Below are 15,497 nucleotides of genomic sequence, written 5' to 3' on the forward strand. Positions count from 1 at the left end.
TCCCGTGTCTGTTCTACTATTAACTCCAAATTCGTAAATCCAAATTCTAGTGTATCACCGTCCAACCCGCCGCCCTCGTCATCAATGCAAAGGTTGGTTGACCTTGATGATGGGTCGCGTGGTTTTGCCGGTTCGAGCTACCAACGGCACCCTGCGGCCAAGTCTCTTGCAGGATCGAAGTCAGATGAACGTAGTCAGCCATACTAGAAAGCGCAGACCCAGCAGCCTTGATCGTAAGGAGGTCAGGTATGGAGAGTCAGCATGCCGGGGGTCAGCATCGTATTCTCCTCCAGGAGCTGGCCGTCTGATGACATTCTATATTTGGTGCTTGGTTCTCAGCTCCCTCAGGCCCACCAAGACGTATGGCCCCTTCTATTCAGACCGCAAGCAGGTTTTCACCCTCCATTCGTGGTACCGAGTAACTCATAGACAAAAGAGGACTCCTAACCCTTGTCCTGTACTAGGTCTTCACGGCCCCGCCTCGCATGATGAAGCACTCTTGGCCTGTTGCAACTGCGGAGACGGTGCCAGGGCCATGGCCCATGCAGGACATTCGACCGAGGTAAGTCTCCGAGCTCTCAAGCCTGCACTGCTACAGCCCAATCACGAAGGTATGATTCGCAAAGGAATGCGAGGTAACATCATTTTCTTACACCCTCCTCCGCCATTAGCGAGAATTTCGGTCACGAATTCTCATCTCAGAGTGGACCAAGCCCGTACGCCATACGAGACTGGCAGCCTTCTCTGTATTCCTATTCCGCGGCCTTGCGGGGGGCTTTGGGCGTAAGCGCCATCTCTTACTCGGACTTTCTGCTACCGTACGAAGTGGGAAGTAGAGATTTAATTAGTGCCAAACACGAGGTGTGGCTGCGAGTTGTCTCCATTACCGAGTACTTTGTACGATACATCCTTACTTGTACCATGTGTCTAGTAGGGGCTTGGGCACGACCTGGCGTGCTCCGCAATTGCTTTGGGACCACAGAGATGCCGCTCGTGGTCATCTAACTTACTACTGTATGTAAATGCGATCAAGTGGATACCTGTGAGTTCAGGCCCTGGGGTGCCTGCTACTTGCAGTGTACGAGTACTGATTACTGCTGAGGTAGGTTCGAATCCAAAACAGGGATCTTCAACCAACGAAGGGCCACCCGGTGACGGCTATCACGATTCATCCGACCCACCTGGATCCCTGGAGTTGCCTAGGTAGATACGGATGGGTAGGCTAGAGGCACACGAATATAGCTACCTTGGGCCCCGCCGTTTCTGATGCAGAAGTACGGCGTGCTTCGACTGTCGAGGCATCATATCGTTACTCAAGTCCTTCCCTGCCGTGTATAACTCCAGACTTTGGGTTTTAAGGAATAGCTTTCTGTATCCCAACGTCCCAAAGCACCCATATCTCCTTGACCTAGGATTGCTTTGCACCTACAATGTATCAATACCTGTCTGCGCTGGGTGGCCTGGTCGCCGCTTACGTCGTCTACTCTCTGGTCTCTTCTCTCGTTAGCAATCGCTACCATGCCCGACAAGCAAGAGAACGCGGTTGCCAACCAGCCTATGAGCGACCTTACAAATATCCCCTGGCTGTGGATCTGACCTGGGCAGTGATCCAAGCCGATAAAAACCAGGTTGTGCCAGATTATTTTCTGCAATTGTATAAAGAGATAGGCAAATCTACCTGGGTTCAAAATGCCCTGGGGACTATGGCATATGTTACGGTAGATCCCAAGAATATCCAGGCCGTGCTCGCAACTCAGTTCCAAGACTTCGAGATTGGGAGTCTACGAAGGAGTAACTTCTTTCCAATGCTGGGCAATGGAATCTTCACCGTTGATGGCAAGGCATGGTAGGCAATACAACAGTCCCACGAGAACGCGGCCGCTGACTTCTTGCAGGGAACACTCTCGTGGAATGCTTCGGCCGCAGTTTGCCCGACAGCAAGTCGCTGATTTGCAGCTGGAAGAAATCCATGTCCAAGACATGTTCAGACACCTCACAACCAAGGATGGATGGACCGACTACGTCGACTTAAGCCCTCTCTTCTTCCGTCTGACTCTAGATTCAGCAACCGAATTCCTCTTTGGCCAAAGTGTTGATTCGCAGATTGCAGCTCTCCCTGGTTATAACCAGAAAGCCAAACAAGCAGGTGGTCTGGACTGGACTTCCTTCGCCCATTCTTTTGACTCTGCCACCATGTGTCTCGGCCAACGCGGACGTCTTGCTGAGCTTTACTGGCTCTATAACCCTCAAAAATTCAAGAATGACTGTAAGGATGTCCACAAGTTTGCAGATTACTACGTGAATCTTGCCCTGACGACCGACCTTTCCTCTCTGAGCGACCACGCTTTAGAGAGTGGAGGCAAGAAGGAAAAGTACATCTTCTTGAAAGAGCTTGTACAGCAAACAAGAGATCCCATCGAGTTGAGAAGCCAACTTCTCAATATTCTCCTTGCCGGTCGTGATACCACGGCTGGTCTCCTTGGCTGGACCTTCTTCTTGCTTGTCCGACACCCAGAACAATTTAAGAAGCTCCGCGAGATCATTCTTAACGACTTTGGCACCTATGACCAACCCAAAAATATCTCCTTCGAAAACCTCAAAGGCTGTACCTACCTTCAGCACACACTTTCCGAGGTTCTCCGTTTGTATCCGACAGTTCCACTTAACTCTCGACAGGCGACTAGGGACACGACGCTCCCCAGAGGCGGTGGCCCTGATGGAAACTCACCGATATATGTAAGAAAGGGTCAAGAGGTCAATTACTCCGTTCACATTATGCATCATCGGCCAGATCTATGGGGCCCCGACGTCGAAGAATTCAAACCAGAACGCTGGGTCGGCCGTAAACCGGGCTGGGAGTTTTTGCCTTTCAATGGAGGTCCACGTATTTGCCTAGGACAGCAATTTGCTCTGACAGAAGCAGGCTATGTCATTGTGAGAATGCTTCAGAAATTCGACGGCATCCAGACGAACGAAAGTGATCCTATTGTAAGACATCAATATAGCGTCACCACCGCACCTGCTCGATGTTCGGTGCGCCTGCACGCGGCTTGATGGCGGATGGCACTGGGGGCAGGGGCGACTCTCTAATGTCATCCTCAGGTCTATTGTTCGGTGGTGGGTTTAGCAGAAAATGAATCATGCACCATTCCTTCCACAAAGCTCACATGCCTTATCACTACGAAGATTCATGAACCATCATCTTTCCATTGTCCTCGCACAGCTTTGCACTGGTGCAGTGCCCTTTTGACCCTCATGGCTGTAACCGGAAGGTTTCTCTCGTTCATCGTCGCGGTTATCGTTATGCTATACCTGAGTTGCAATTTTGTCTCATGTCTTCCCCATTCAATGACGACAATTCACGTCCATTCCGATGTCATTTTCACACAGACAGACCTCCCAAACCCTATTGTCGCGGTGTCAGCATGGTTCTCTCGACCATTTCTGCACAAGACTGATGGCGCGCTGCAAGGAACCACTCAACCATCGTCCCAAGTGACCTTCAGTCTTACCAAAATCAACCAACGTGATGGGGAGTCTCCTCCGTCAAACATCTCCCACCAGCTGGAAGGGAGAACAGCATCCTCTCGCGGAAAAGGCACCTTAATCGACAAGCTCGGCATGGGATTAGTATTTGGAATCCTTGGTGCAGCGGTGTCGTGGAATATTTGGGTATCGAGGCGAAAGAAGTACCGGAATTGGCGTGCCTCTAAGAATTTGCAACGTCTGGCCCCTGGAGCCTTTCTTAATGCCTCAGCTTCAAGGTCCTCCAAAGTCGGCCGTGGAACACCTGTCGACAGCACAACACTAACGCGACCTTCTTCACCGATAGGTGAGTCATCGGTGCCAGAAGAGACCATATCATCCCATGAACACCTAAGACCCTCACTGCCCATGATCACCCTCAGCCCGGTGCCGGGGAGCTTTTCACCGCCACCTCAACGGCAACTGGGTCACTTCGTCAACGATTTGACCACGAAGGGTGAGAAGTCGAGGGATGATGGACAAACCTCGATGTCTACCGTTGTTCTTTTTAGTGCACCGAGAAGGAGACAGGCCATCAAAACACTTTGAAGGATAAAGTCGCAGTCTTTTGCGATCGGGATCACGAAGCTCGAACGATGGGATGGGCCAGCTTTGGATGATTTCCAATTTAAATCGAGACCAAAAGGCTGTCCGTCTAGGATATTGTGATTAGGCGCTGCAAATGTCAATATCCCTGACTCATCAAGGGCTGTTTTCTCGTGGGGGTGACTGGCCACTTTGTGCAGTATTCCCTCACGATAGATCAACGCTGTCTGTCTACCTAATGTGCCAAAGCTCATCTTCTCGCTCGAATCTCGCTCCATTTACAAGACTTATAACTTAGCTTGGAGGTGCAGCCCGCCCTCTTTCAGCGACTCGACGACCTCCTTCGCGCCACGGTCACCAGCCAAGACAGCACCCTCCATATAGCCCTTCCACTCAAACGCAGTCTCCGTGCCAATAAAGTGCAGATTCCCGAACGGTCTTCTCAACTCGTTTCCCAGCCTGGCCCAATTGCCACCCGGCGCGACCATTGGGCACGGTGCACCCTCACTCCACGGCTCGGGCAACCACTGCTTCTCGACGACACGCACCGTATCATACACCTTCCTGCGCAGCTCCCCATGGTCCTCAGAGACCATTTCCGCGAGCTGGTCCTTGACAGCCTTCGCACGCTGCGCCGGCGGCAGCCGCGACCACTTGACCGCATAGTCGCCGAAGAGAAGGCACCCAATCGCGAACACGCCATCCTCGTCGGATGAGACATCCCGTGAGAACGCCACGGGCCCAGACAGGTCGAAGAAGCCGCCGTTGACGCCGGCGGATCGCCACCATGGTGAACTGTACACCAGGATGCATTTCGAGTATGCGCCTAGGTGTGTCGACCCGACGATTTCCTGCTTCGCGGCGGGGAGGGGAGGCGAAAAGGTGATGTGCTTGTACAGAGGGGTCGGGATTGAGACGAGGACCTTCCGCGCGCGGAAGACGGAGCGCGAGAGTGTCTCGACCAGAGCGCCGTCGGAGGTCTGCGTGATGCGACTCACCGGGCTGTTTAGGTGAACGGAGCCAGGCCTCAGGTTTGCGGCCAGGCGGATCGATATTGTTTGGTTCCCTGCATTACCCGCTGGTTAGACTTATGGCCTGGAATCTTTTTGCGTTCACATTCTAGTTGAAAGGGGGGTTTTTAAGGTTTTCTTTTCCTTACCATGCCGATTCCTCAAGTACTGCGCACCACCCTCTCCATCCGAGAGCAGACTGCTCAGACCACCACCACTCTTGATGTAGTCGAGCATGTAAACGAGCCCAATATCGTCAGGCTCGCAGCCAGTCAAGGCGCGAAACCACGCGGTCCACACGGAGAACATGCGATCCTTGGCCCCGTGGCGGCGGAGGTACTCACCCAGCGAGACATCCTCGATGTGCACATTCGCCGTCGAATCGTACAGATCAATTTTCTTCGCGTCCTCGTCGAGCGAAGCATAGATCTTCTGAAAGACACTCGCCTCCTCCTCGCTCAACGGCAGGAGATCAGGGTACGGGACCGTGCGGGTCTTGGAGGTTTTCGCATCGCGGAAAAACGCATCGCCCTTTACGCGCTGCACGAGCGGCTCGAACCCGAAGCGCTTGAACAGCTCATACATTCTCGGCTGGGTCTTGTCGTTGATCCACGCGGCGCCGACGTCCAGCACGCCCTTGCCGACCTTGACCACTTGCGTCTTGCCGCCGACTCGGGCCTTGGCCTCGAGAACCACCACCGAAAGGCCTGCATTTTGAACGTCTGTGGCGGCTTGAAGGCCGCTCAAGCCCGCGCCAACAACCACCACGTCTACATCCGTGATCACAGCGGTGGCAGTGGCACCGTCCACGGGCCGTGACTTGGGCCGTACGGCGGCAACGACTTGAATCTCGACCTTGAACTGCGGGGCCGCGAGAGCTGGGACGGGCACGAGGGTTCCCGGCGGGGTGTACGTGCCATTTTCATCGGTCAGGAACTCCTTGTACACCGGCCAGATGACGCCGGACGTTTCCGGGTCGTAGTTCACGACGTAGGTCGTGGCATGGACGATGTTTCGGATGGTCCCACCAATCTCGGCAAGGCAGCTCTTGACGTTGGCAAGGGCCTGGCGAGTCTGAGCGACGAGGTCGTCCGGGACGTTGCCTTGCTTGTCGGCGCCGACTTGTCCCGCGAAGTAGACGAGCTGGCTGCCTGGCTCCGGTGCTGCAATGTGTGCGTAGAATGTTTCGGTGGGATCTTGTAGTGCGCGTGGGTTTTGTAGCCGGACCGGGGAAGACATTTTGTGTGTGTGTGTGTGTGTGTGTGTGTGTGTGTGTGTGTGTGTGTGTGTGTGTGTGTGTGTGTGTGTGTGTGTGTGTGTGTGTGTTTTGTCACTGGACGACTCGTCTGGCCCTGCGCTTGGAATTTAACGTTCACGACAAGAAGCAAGGAGCCTCAATACCCATTATAGTAGAAGAAAAATTGTGCCTCCAGACACGCTGAGATATATACGTAGGTGACTGCCTGTAGCTCTCCTGCACAGCCAGACGACGGATTAGCTAAGCCGAGGCCTCACATCTAGGCGCGGTGTTGGTCGAGGGGTGTTCCAACTACTGGATGCAGGGTGACCAGGTCGGTCAACGGAGGCCTCACATGCTCTCAGGCCGGCTTGAACAAACCACAGTCCCGTAACTGCCATCAAGCAATGGAGGAAGCCTGCATTGGTCCGACCGCGGTCCAGTGTGTCTGAATCATACGACATGTATTGGGCTACCCCATACTTCGACGCCGGATTGGCTTCGTAAGAGACATGGATCTGCTGTACAAAATGTCCATGGCAGATTGGATGTACAACGCGGGCATGTCTGGCTCCCAAGAAGCATTCCTTATGGGACTCAAGGACTTGGACGACTTTGCGATCCGCTGCGACTGGGTACAAGGAAGAGAAATGCGGAGCAAAAATGGATCGAGAGAGAGAGGAGGGCGTTAGAGTAAACGCGCTTATCGATACTATAAAAAAGCGGGGCATACAGCAGACAGGGGTTGACAAAGCGACTCGTTCGATGACTTATTTAGGGGCAGGGAACGAGATACAATAGTGCTCGAAATGCCTCGGGTTGGAAGCCATCAGCCGATGCTGAGCTTTACGTTTCGTTCCAGCATAACCTTCTCTAGTCCATAAGGCCCATAGGCAGCATCATCTGCCCATACCCACAGCAGGACCTTATTGATCTTCGGCACGCAATACATGCCTTGTATCAAGCGCTTCCCAGTGCGAATTAAAGACTCCTGCTGCGAACGATCACGTAGGCACGACCCAACCACCAACAACGGCCACGAAAGAGTCGTCCATTCTGGGCAGGTGCTTGGCAGGAGTTCTATCAAAGCCATGGCCTGATCGACATGTGGCCGGACTGAAGAGAGGAGCTTCAGATCCGCCTCTCTAGGGCCATGCTCAGCGCAAGCGAGATAAATGAATAGCGCTTGCTGGTAAATATGTGCCGCAACTTGTAAAGTACTGGACCATTCACTGCCCGCATTTTCTGCAGGTCGCCAGTTTTGTAGCTTCACACGGATGGCGTCGAAAGGCGCTGGATAAGGGCTATCATCAAGATAGCGTGCAAAGTAGAGATGGCGAATCTGTGGAATTAGCTTGTACAGTTCGTAAGCATAGCCAAACATGAACCCGTCAAGGTGCTGTTGTGAAGATTCGACGATCTCAAGAAGAGAAGGCAGCGCTGATGTTGGCGGCTGCATCTTCATGCCGGCTGGCATATTCCTTGAGACAAAATTATGGTAAATGAATAGCTCAATCAGAAATCTGTAGGGAGAGTCGGGACACCTGATCAAGTTGGAAGGGAGGCTGGCTAGGATCTCTCCGGCAGCCTCCAAGTGATGTAGCACGGCTCCGTGCAGATTGCCATCTACGCACTGAGTGTAAAGTCAGCATTTCTGCCTTGTCAGTGGAATCAAAGGTATTTCCTGTACCTCGAACTGACAGAGCATCAATAGTAGAGCAACTAAGGCAGCCGGGTCTTCACACATTCCCCGCGAGAACCTGGTAATCTGATGCTTGGCTGATCGTAGTGCAACGGCATAATGCTCCTGGGCGAGAGGATAAGTGGAATCGTCGCGCTTAGAACTGGCATAGTGGGATCCGCTAATGGCCAGAACGGCGTGCATGACATAGTCATGCGCCACTGCAAGGGGCAACAAGCTGGTTGCGAAAGGATTTTGTGGAGTAGGACGTGCTGCGAGCATCGTTGCGGTTGATTCGTAGAAGTGTTGGTACAGCCGCTGAGCCCCTGGCGTGGCCAGTGTCCGTGGATAGTTTGAAGGCGACAGAATTAGATCGGCCGAATGCCCCGAACAATCCGAGGCCGAGCTATCTGAGGAAGGCGTGCAATCTACTGCTTCGGCCTGAGAGACCTGGCTGAGATCTAACTCTAGAAAGCCAGGAGGTGGAGGTGAATGCTCGGTGGACGAGCTCGCCTTGCTCGGCGGGGAGTCGACATCTGAGATACATGTTTCCCTTGGAGGTCCCTCATGAGTCAAGCCATTCTCTGTTGCAGCCTTTGGCCACGTGCAGATCAAGAAGTTGCGACGACATCCGAGGCAGGAGGGCTTCTCTTCAGAGCATCGTTTTCGACGAGCTCTACAGGTTAGACATCCTGCCCTAGATCGTGTGTGGAAACGTCGTGTCCTTCTACAAGTCGGTAATTTGGTATTCATGGCGGTAGAATGTGGTCTGCCATTGTGGATGGTGTTGTGATAAATGTTTCAAATTATGAAGATGGCTCAAGGCAGACGAGCTTTGGAGGACAGGAAGAGAGAAGAGGGGTATGCGATAACTGATCCATCTCGCCTGCCATACTGGCCGCCTGGCCGCCTGGCCGCCAGCCCGCCACCAGTACCATCGGAGGCCGGTCGCTCCGGCCTGCCTTATCGTGGATGACTCAGCTGGATCCGGTTCCTTATCGATAAGCGCGTCTAAAGACCTTGTAAAAGTTGCCCCGCGTCAATTGCCGTATTTGGGAAGTAGTGTGAGGGCATCATGGATATCCGCAAACATCTACTCCGTTCCTAGGTACAGTACCACACACTCCGAATCTCTGTTATTCAGCCACATCCTTTGAACCGCATGGTCCATGCTTGTATAATTTCAACTCATGTAACCCAAGAGGCGATCACGGCTCGATATACTATGGAAACGGTCTAGTTCTATGGAAGAAGCGTACATAGGAAGACAACTAAATAGCCTCGAGCACTTGCAACCTCATTCCCAGGGCAGTCTCGCCTGGTACGTCTCTGCCAGGTTCTGACCACAGTCGCGCAGTCCCACGAAATCTTGAAGCTCTGTTTTAAGGCTGTCTGTTGGTAGCCTCGACAGTATTGCACCCTTGAACTTCTCTTCGTTCCAGCCCCTGGTAGTTCTCTTCTTTGCCAAATCCGCTCCAACCCCGTAGATGTCTTTCTCCCATGCTCCATACCCGCGGAGTTTATCCCCGTACTCGATCTGTGCCATTTTGACCGGGTCAAACGGAGGATTGAGTCCCACGAAAGTGGTCTCTCCGTGCCAGTGCAAGGCAGGAAGATGAAGATCCAAGAATCGCGCTCGTTTGAACTCGTGGGACACGATGGTCATCTTCTTGGGAAAGAGCGCTCGTCCCGCTTTGTTTATATTGTTGCTGCCCAGTGATTCTTGTACGAACAAGGGGAACTGGATGAGAGTCATGAGAATGTTCTGGTATGAATCAGTTGCGAATCGATCGACAAACACACGTCGCAACATGGTCGCATCTGGATTTCCGAACAGACCATTCTCTAGCGCCACACTCTAGTGAATGAAGTTGAGGTCAGCAGCGAGTACTTAGAAGGAGCTTCGAGCCTCGTTAGTGGCTGCTTGATTCGTTGCATGATTGAAAAAGGGCTTGACTGTAAAGGACCGAAAAGGTTCTGACACGAACGCACCAGATAGCCATCACCTTCTGTCTTCGCAGTCTTATCTGGCTTCGTAGCACCACCACTGAACACCAAGATAGCATGCTCATCAGCTGCAAGTGCTCGGACTCCAGCCTCCACGTGTCCGATGTAAGTTGCAGTTTCGCCTTTCTGGAAAGGCTCAATCAGCCAATTAGATTCATCATTGCTAGGGAGCCCGCAACGCTGCGGATAGACAGTGGTTGTCCAGTTTTCTGCTGTGCTTGACGGCGGTGACGGCGTCCCTAGGTAGATCGCGTGACAGCAGACTATGATTAGATGGTTGAGTTCGAGTTGTTGTCCGGCGTCAGTGGTCTCGACTATCGACGGTGAGACCATAATGGGCCTGCACACTATGAAATCAGGTGCAAAGACCAGCGCAAGGAAGCCTGTGACCAATCTTTCCCGTTGCTGGTGAATTTGTGCTTGAAACCGAAGATTATGCTCATTAGCATTGGTGACGACGGATACTACTCGAGGCCTCGGCGGGTTTTAACCGCAGAAGAATTCATCAAAAAGACTACCAAAGGCTGCAACGCCGTCGTAATGGAAGACGAGAATCTACAGAATCAACACGATGAGTCGGAGAAAACAATCATTGGGGGCTTGTGTCGCAGTGATAATAGCACCAAGCAAGTCTACCTCATCTGTAAATAATCCTGCCACTGGGTTTGCTGTGCAGCGATACGTCTTGATATGTTAAAGCTCCACCAATCTTATCGGCAACGCCATGAGAACGCAGCTGAAACTCACTTGTTAGCCATGTAGATGCTGTTCACCGCGTTCTCGACAAGTTTATAGAGCCTCATCACGCCCTCGTTAGGCATTTAGATTCTTGCTTTCTCTATGCCTGCATGCCTGCCTACTGGATGTGCATTTGAAAAGAGGAATGCCGAACAAAATAAAACATGCGCGGTAAGCTTGAAGTGGTCGTGCTGTCGTTCGCTTAAATTGATGTCGAGGTGTTGTACATGGAACTGGAACGGGAGAGTTTGCTGGAGCAATTGGCAGCCATGGTCAAGTCCTTCCTTATTCGTCACCATGGAGGTAAGTGCAACTATCGCCCTTGAGACACTTTCCTTGCTGCCAAAATGAACAGACTTGGGTCTTGTAGTTGTATGGTCTGGACTGATCGGCCACGAAGCCAGCCTTCTTCTTCTTGTTGCCTCCCTTACGCCCTGGCTCCTCGAGCTCATTCGAGTCAGTTCTGGAGTGCTTTCTGGAAGGATCGTCGGAGGCGGCAACGAACGGTGAAGAGTTGCCCCCTAGCCCTAGCGGTATAACTGGTTGTTGAGCTTGAAGCTGGGATTGCTGTTTCATCGATGCCAACAAGGCCGCCAGGTCAATATTGGCCAGAGCACTGGTGTTCTGAACTGGAGGTTGATATTGTGTTTGCGGTGCTTGACCAGTCAATTGTTGTCTGATTTGCTGCACTGAAGCGAGAAGGAGAGCCTCGTTTGGCAGGCTTACCCCGGATGTTGGTGCTGGAGGCGGTGGCGTGGGTTGGGTTGGTTGGCTTTGTTGACCAAACATTTTCAGAGCACGTTGGAGCTCGGTGGGAATCTCTCCTGCTTGGATCTGCAATGCCAAATCCTTCTTTGAAGGATATATGCCGTTGCTAGGTCTTAACCGAGCCTGGCGATTTAGGTGCTCCTCCTCTCGGGCCCTGACTTTTTCGTTTGGCTCACCAAATGGAGTTTCTGGCTCGGCAGGCTCGAATTCACCCTCATCATCATCAGGTTCCTTGGGCGTTGAGGGGCGATCAGCCTTGGTCGCGTAAATTGCCATCACCGTCTCTAACTCGTGCTTGTTTTGGGATTCACAGGTCGCACTTTCCGGTTTCATTGCACCACCAAACTTGAATCCGTTGATTGTGCTTGGGCTTACTTCGGGATCATCGTCTGGAAGCACACTGAAATCAACTTCTGTCGGTGGGATAAATGGTTCGAGGTCATCGAAAGAGTCGTCGTCTTCCTCGTCTTCGTCGATGTCCTCCATGCCTTTGTGAAGTTTCAGCATTTCACCTTCACGGCCTGTATCACCCGCATCCCGCATTTGACTGTCATTATGGCCAATCTCCTCACTTGGGTCGTGAGTGAATAGACGCGTCTCCACAAGGTCTGCATCGGCCTTCCAAGAAACTCGTAATTTGCGTCTAGCCTCCTTTCTTAGGCGTTTCGCCTTCTGTTCTTCCGTCTCATGAAGAGTGTCGTTATCCTTCTTTACTGCTTTTTCTGGCTTCTTCTCTATATCGGCTAATAGGCCTAGGAATGAAGACGCGCCTGCCTTGGTCAGAGGCACGGTGATATTCGCACTGTGTGGAGGGGAGTCTCTCTTTGCAGTGTCTTTCACCTGAGACGTGCTCGTCGTTGAGGGTGCGCTTGACACCTTGTCTTTCACTGCTGCAGCAGCCCGTGCCGCAAGGGATGTTCCAGGCTTCTTGGAGGCCGAGACTAGCGAAGAGAACACTGCGGATTTGGGAGGTGCTGCTACTGCCACCTTCCCCTTGGAAGCCGCACCAGTTGATGCGACTGTCGCGCTCCCAGTGGCTTTGCCGCCATCCTTCGCCGCTTGACTGCTTTCTAGAGCCCTTCTACGTTCGGCATTTTGCACTGCTAAAGGTTTAGACGCCACTCTGGCAACCTTCTTTGTCGCTGGCTGAGGGGCTGTCTCTCCTTCCCTAGCCCGTTTGATCCCAGTCACTCCTTCCCTTCGCGCTGCAGTTCCTGGACTATCAACTGTCCCCGGTGAAGAAACTTTGCCCAAGCTTGCATCGGTTCTTTTCTTTGCGGTGGCAGCCGCGGCATTGTCAAGGATGTTCTGCGCCAAGGTCTTCGACTCGTTGGTTGCCTTCTTCGCGAAACGTTGCAATATCTTGGATAATTTAGTCATTTCGAGCATCTCTGCATCAAGAGTCTCGAATTTGACAACAAACTGTTCTGAGATGAGTTCCTGATCTTTCACGTAGGTAATATATTGAAATCTTACCTTCATAATATTGCTAACTAAAGAGCTGTCATAGTCTCCGGCGTTGAATCTGTCGAGCATGAACGAGTATAGGGCTGACATCGTGAACTGATTTTCACCTAGTCTAGAGAGAACAATCAGTAAAAGGCTTTAGAGAATTGACGGTAGATAGGGTTTCGCCTCTGCTTAGTGTAGCCGGTTGGTTCCCAATAACACGCGAGGCAAATATTTGTACTCGATCTATGGACATGCAACTATGAATGTACTCATTATGGCAATGCGCAAAGACGTTCTGCTCCGACAACACCACTACATTCCGAATACCGTTCCAAAAGCTGAGTTGCAAAACTTGCAAGGGCTGAATTGGAGGCCAGGTGCCTAGGTAGGAGTGCAAATTAAAGCAATAAAATCGCCTCTTGTCCTTTGTGTTATGGAATGGGATCGGAGAAGGAACATACCTTTTTACCACAGCTGGGTGTCCAAACGTCAGTGACCGAGCCATGACGATTTCCATGGCAGATCGATAGCGTGCAGCTTCCTCCTTTAACCGAGTCGCCTCACTTGCTGTTGGTGAATTGGGTAATTCGGCCTTGCGAAGATTGTCATTTTTGAGCTTCCAGGAATCTCTCAAGCTTCGCACGGTGTCCCCAAACCCGGCTATGCCCGTTCGGATTTTCTCGGCAGGTACGGATTTATTCCGGGGTGACCAGACCGCGCTTACAGCATCATAAATGGCCCTACCTCGTTCATCAGTCGGGGCAGAAACCGTCAATACAGCGGGAGTCATTTCAGGTGCTTCTTCTTCTATCGTCAACTCGTCGTCACTCGAATCCGAACCAGTATCCGGATCTGAGGCATGTCCATCTGACTTGAGAGCTCCTGAAGCGCCCTTTTTAGACGCCTTCTTCTTCTTCGGCACATGAGGATCCTTCGGCATCATGAATTTTTTGGTAGAGTCGGATTTATTGAGTGTTGCTGGTTCTAGGTGGGTTAGTAAATCATGGAACAAAGAGTGTGATCGGCCCACCATTGAGACCGATATGTGGCATTGCCCCGGGTGGCATCTGCTGTAGGTTGTGAGTGCCCTGTATAGCCATCGGATCTAGGTTTGGGCCATTTTTCTGGAAGTATGGAGATGGCAGGAACTGCTGCTGGTTTGAGAAGTCTGAGCTCCCACCTTCTGGAACGTCAGATACGGAACCTTGTGGAAGCGGAGGAATACTCACTCGGCGTGCTCATTATTTGATTAGCAGACAAGAGAGCTGGATCAACAAACGAATTGGACGATGGTTGGCCCGGATCCTGGAAGGTCCCGTAATGCATCAATTCTGCGTTCTGTAGAATCGTAAGCCAAAGAAGAAAAGAATCGGTGATCGGGGAGGGCTACCTGAACTTGAGGTAATTGTGATGGACGTTGTGCCATGTTGACATAGGGCGACGGTTGCTGTTGTCTGGGAGGATAGTTGGTCGGAGTGGAGGTTTGCCGAGGAGGCATGTTCATTTGTTGTGGATTGAACGGTTGGTTGGGATACCCCATGGATGGCTGATAGCTGTAGGCATCAAAACTAACGGGAGAGGCTGACGGTCGCGAAAAGTAGCGAGGGTCATAAGTTGGGTGTGAAAGTGACTGGGTATTATAGATTGGTTGGGAGAACTGATTGTGTGAGAAGGAGGGTTGAGTCGAGTTGTATTGGGGCAGCCCTGGGCTGTCGGACTGCCTTGGTACATTTTGAGCGAAGTTACTCTGAGAGATCGACTGAGGCTGTAAGGAATTCTGAGGGATAGACTGATTCTGTTGGGAGAAGCCTGGGCCTATTGCAGTGCTCTCAAAGAGAGCAGGATCGAAAAAGGAGGAGAAGTCATCGCCGTTCTGCAATGTGTTGGTATCTTCATATTGTGTGATTCCATCTAGGAAACTGTAAGATGGATTATTCGCATGGTGAGCACCATTCATTGTTGAGTTGGTGGAGGGATCCATGGCCGAAGAGAACAAGCGAGGTCTCTTAGGGCAGTGTCACGTGCCGTGGCTTTGGGTGGCGATCACGTGAGACACGGTGAAGGTTTAGCGGGAAGTATTTCTGGCTTATGCCGAGAATTGCCACTCACAGGCACCACCACAGGCTCGGCTGCATGAAGGACCCAAAAAGTGCGATGACCCAGGAATTGTAGCGTGATCTGGCTCGTACACAGAGCAAAACCGTAGGAATTAAGATCGTCGGGATGTGAGTTAGGTTATGGCAGTCAGAAAGGTGCCAGTCAAGGCTTTGAGATGATCTGCGAGGTTGGTGTTGAAAGCTGGGCCACCCGGCGTCCCCAGACTCCTGAACCAACTCTGTTTCCACCTGGTAAAAACCAACTCTGACGAGCCGCAAGGCCCAGAAAGCGTCTAGGTATTGACCAAGCCTGAGAAAAGACACTAATGTACTTGATCCTCCGTCATTGATGGCTGTACAAAAACCTTCAGATGGCTTGTTTCTTCGGACCAGATATTAGAGAGCAAACAAACGCGCCACGGTCACGCCAGCCTCAA

The 15,497-nt window shown here is 52.0% G+C and overlaps 5 protein-coding genes across 5 annotated transcripts; 1 reads left to right on the forward strand and 4 right to left on the reverse strand.

The window, feature by feature from the left end:
• Positions 1-1,430: 1,430 nt before the first annotated feature.
• A1O9_00856 (uncharacterized protein) lies at positions 1,431-3,054 on the forward strand (the record flags this gene model as incomplete). Its single annotated transcript, XM_013410018.1, has 2 exons — positions 1,431-1,846; positions 1,896-3,054. 2 exons carry the CDS (start codon positions 1,431-1,433, stop codon positions 3,052-3,054), a joined length of 1,575 nt encoding a protein of 524 aa, XP_013265472.1.
• A 1,304-nt stretch (positions 3,055-4,358) lies between these two features.
• Positions 4,359-6,320, reverse strand: A1O9_00857 (uncharacterized protein; the record flags this gene model as incomplete). Its single annotated transcript, XM_013410019.1, has 2 exons — positions 4,359-5,137; positions 5,231-6,320. 2 exons carry the CDS (start codon positions 6,318-6,320, stop codon positions 4,359-4,361), a joined length of 1,869 nt encoding a protein of 622 aa, XP_013265473.1.
• Positions 6,321-7,147: 827 nt separating this feature from the next.
• A1O9_00858 (uncharacterized protein) lies at positions 7,148-8,281 on the reverse strand (the record flags this gene model as incomplete). Its single annotated transcript, XM_013410020.1, has 2 exons — positions 7,148-7,944; positions 8,020-8,281. 2 exons carry the CDS (start codon positions 8,279-8,281, stop codon positions 7,148-7,150), a joined length of 1,059 nt encoding a protein of 352 aa, XP_013265474.1.
• Positions 8,282-9,296: 1,015 nt separating this feature from the next.
• Positions 9,297-10,339, reverse strand: A1O9_00859 (uncharacterized protein; the record flags this gene model as incomplete). The annotated part of the gene is made up of 2 exons (XM_013410021.1): positions 9,297-9,857; positions 9,992-10,339. 2 exons carry the CDS (start codon positions 10,337-10,339, stop codon positions 9,297-9,299), a joined length of 909 nt encoding a protein of 302 aa, XP_013265475.1.
• A 690-nt stretch (positions 10,340-11,029) lies between these two features.
• Positions 11,030-13,904, reverse strand: A1O9_00860 (uncharacterized protein; the record flags this gene model as incomplete). Its single annotated transcript, XM_013410022.1, has 3 exons — positions 11,030-12,934; positions 12,989-13,091; positions 13,426-13,904. 3 exons carry the CDS (start codon positions 13,902-13,904, stop codon positions 11,030-11,032), a joined length of 2,487 nt encoding a protein of 828 aa, XP_013265476.1.
• Between the last annotated feature and the right edge of the window lie 1,593 nt (positions 13,905-15,497).

The sequence above is a fragment of the Exophiala aquamarina genome, assembly GCF_000709125.1.
Source record: "Exophiala aquamarina CBS 119918 chromosome Unknown aczIA-supercont1.1, whole genome shotgun sequence".
Taxonomy (NCBI): Eukaryota; Fungi; Ascomycota; class Eurotiomycetes; order Chaetothyriales; family Herpotrichiellaceae; genus Exophiala; species Exophiala aquamarina.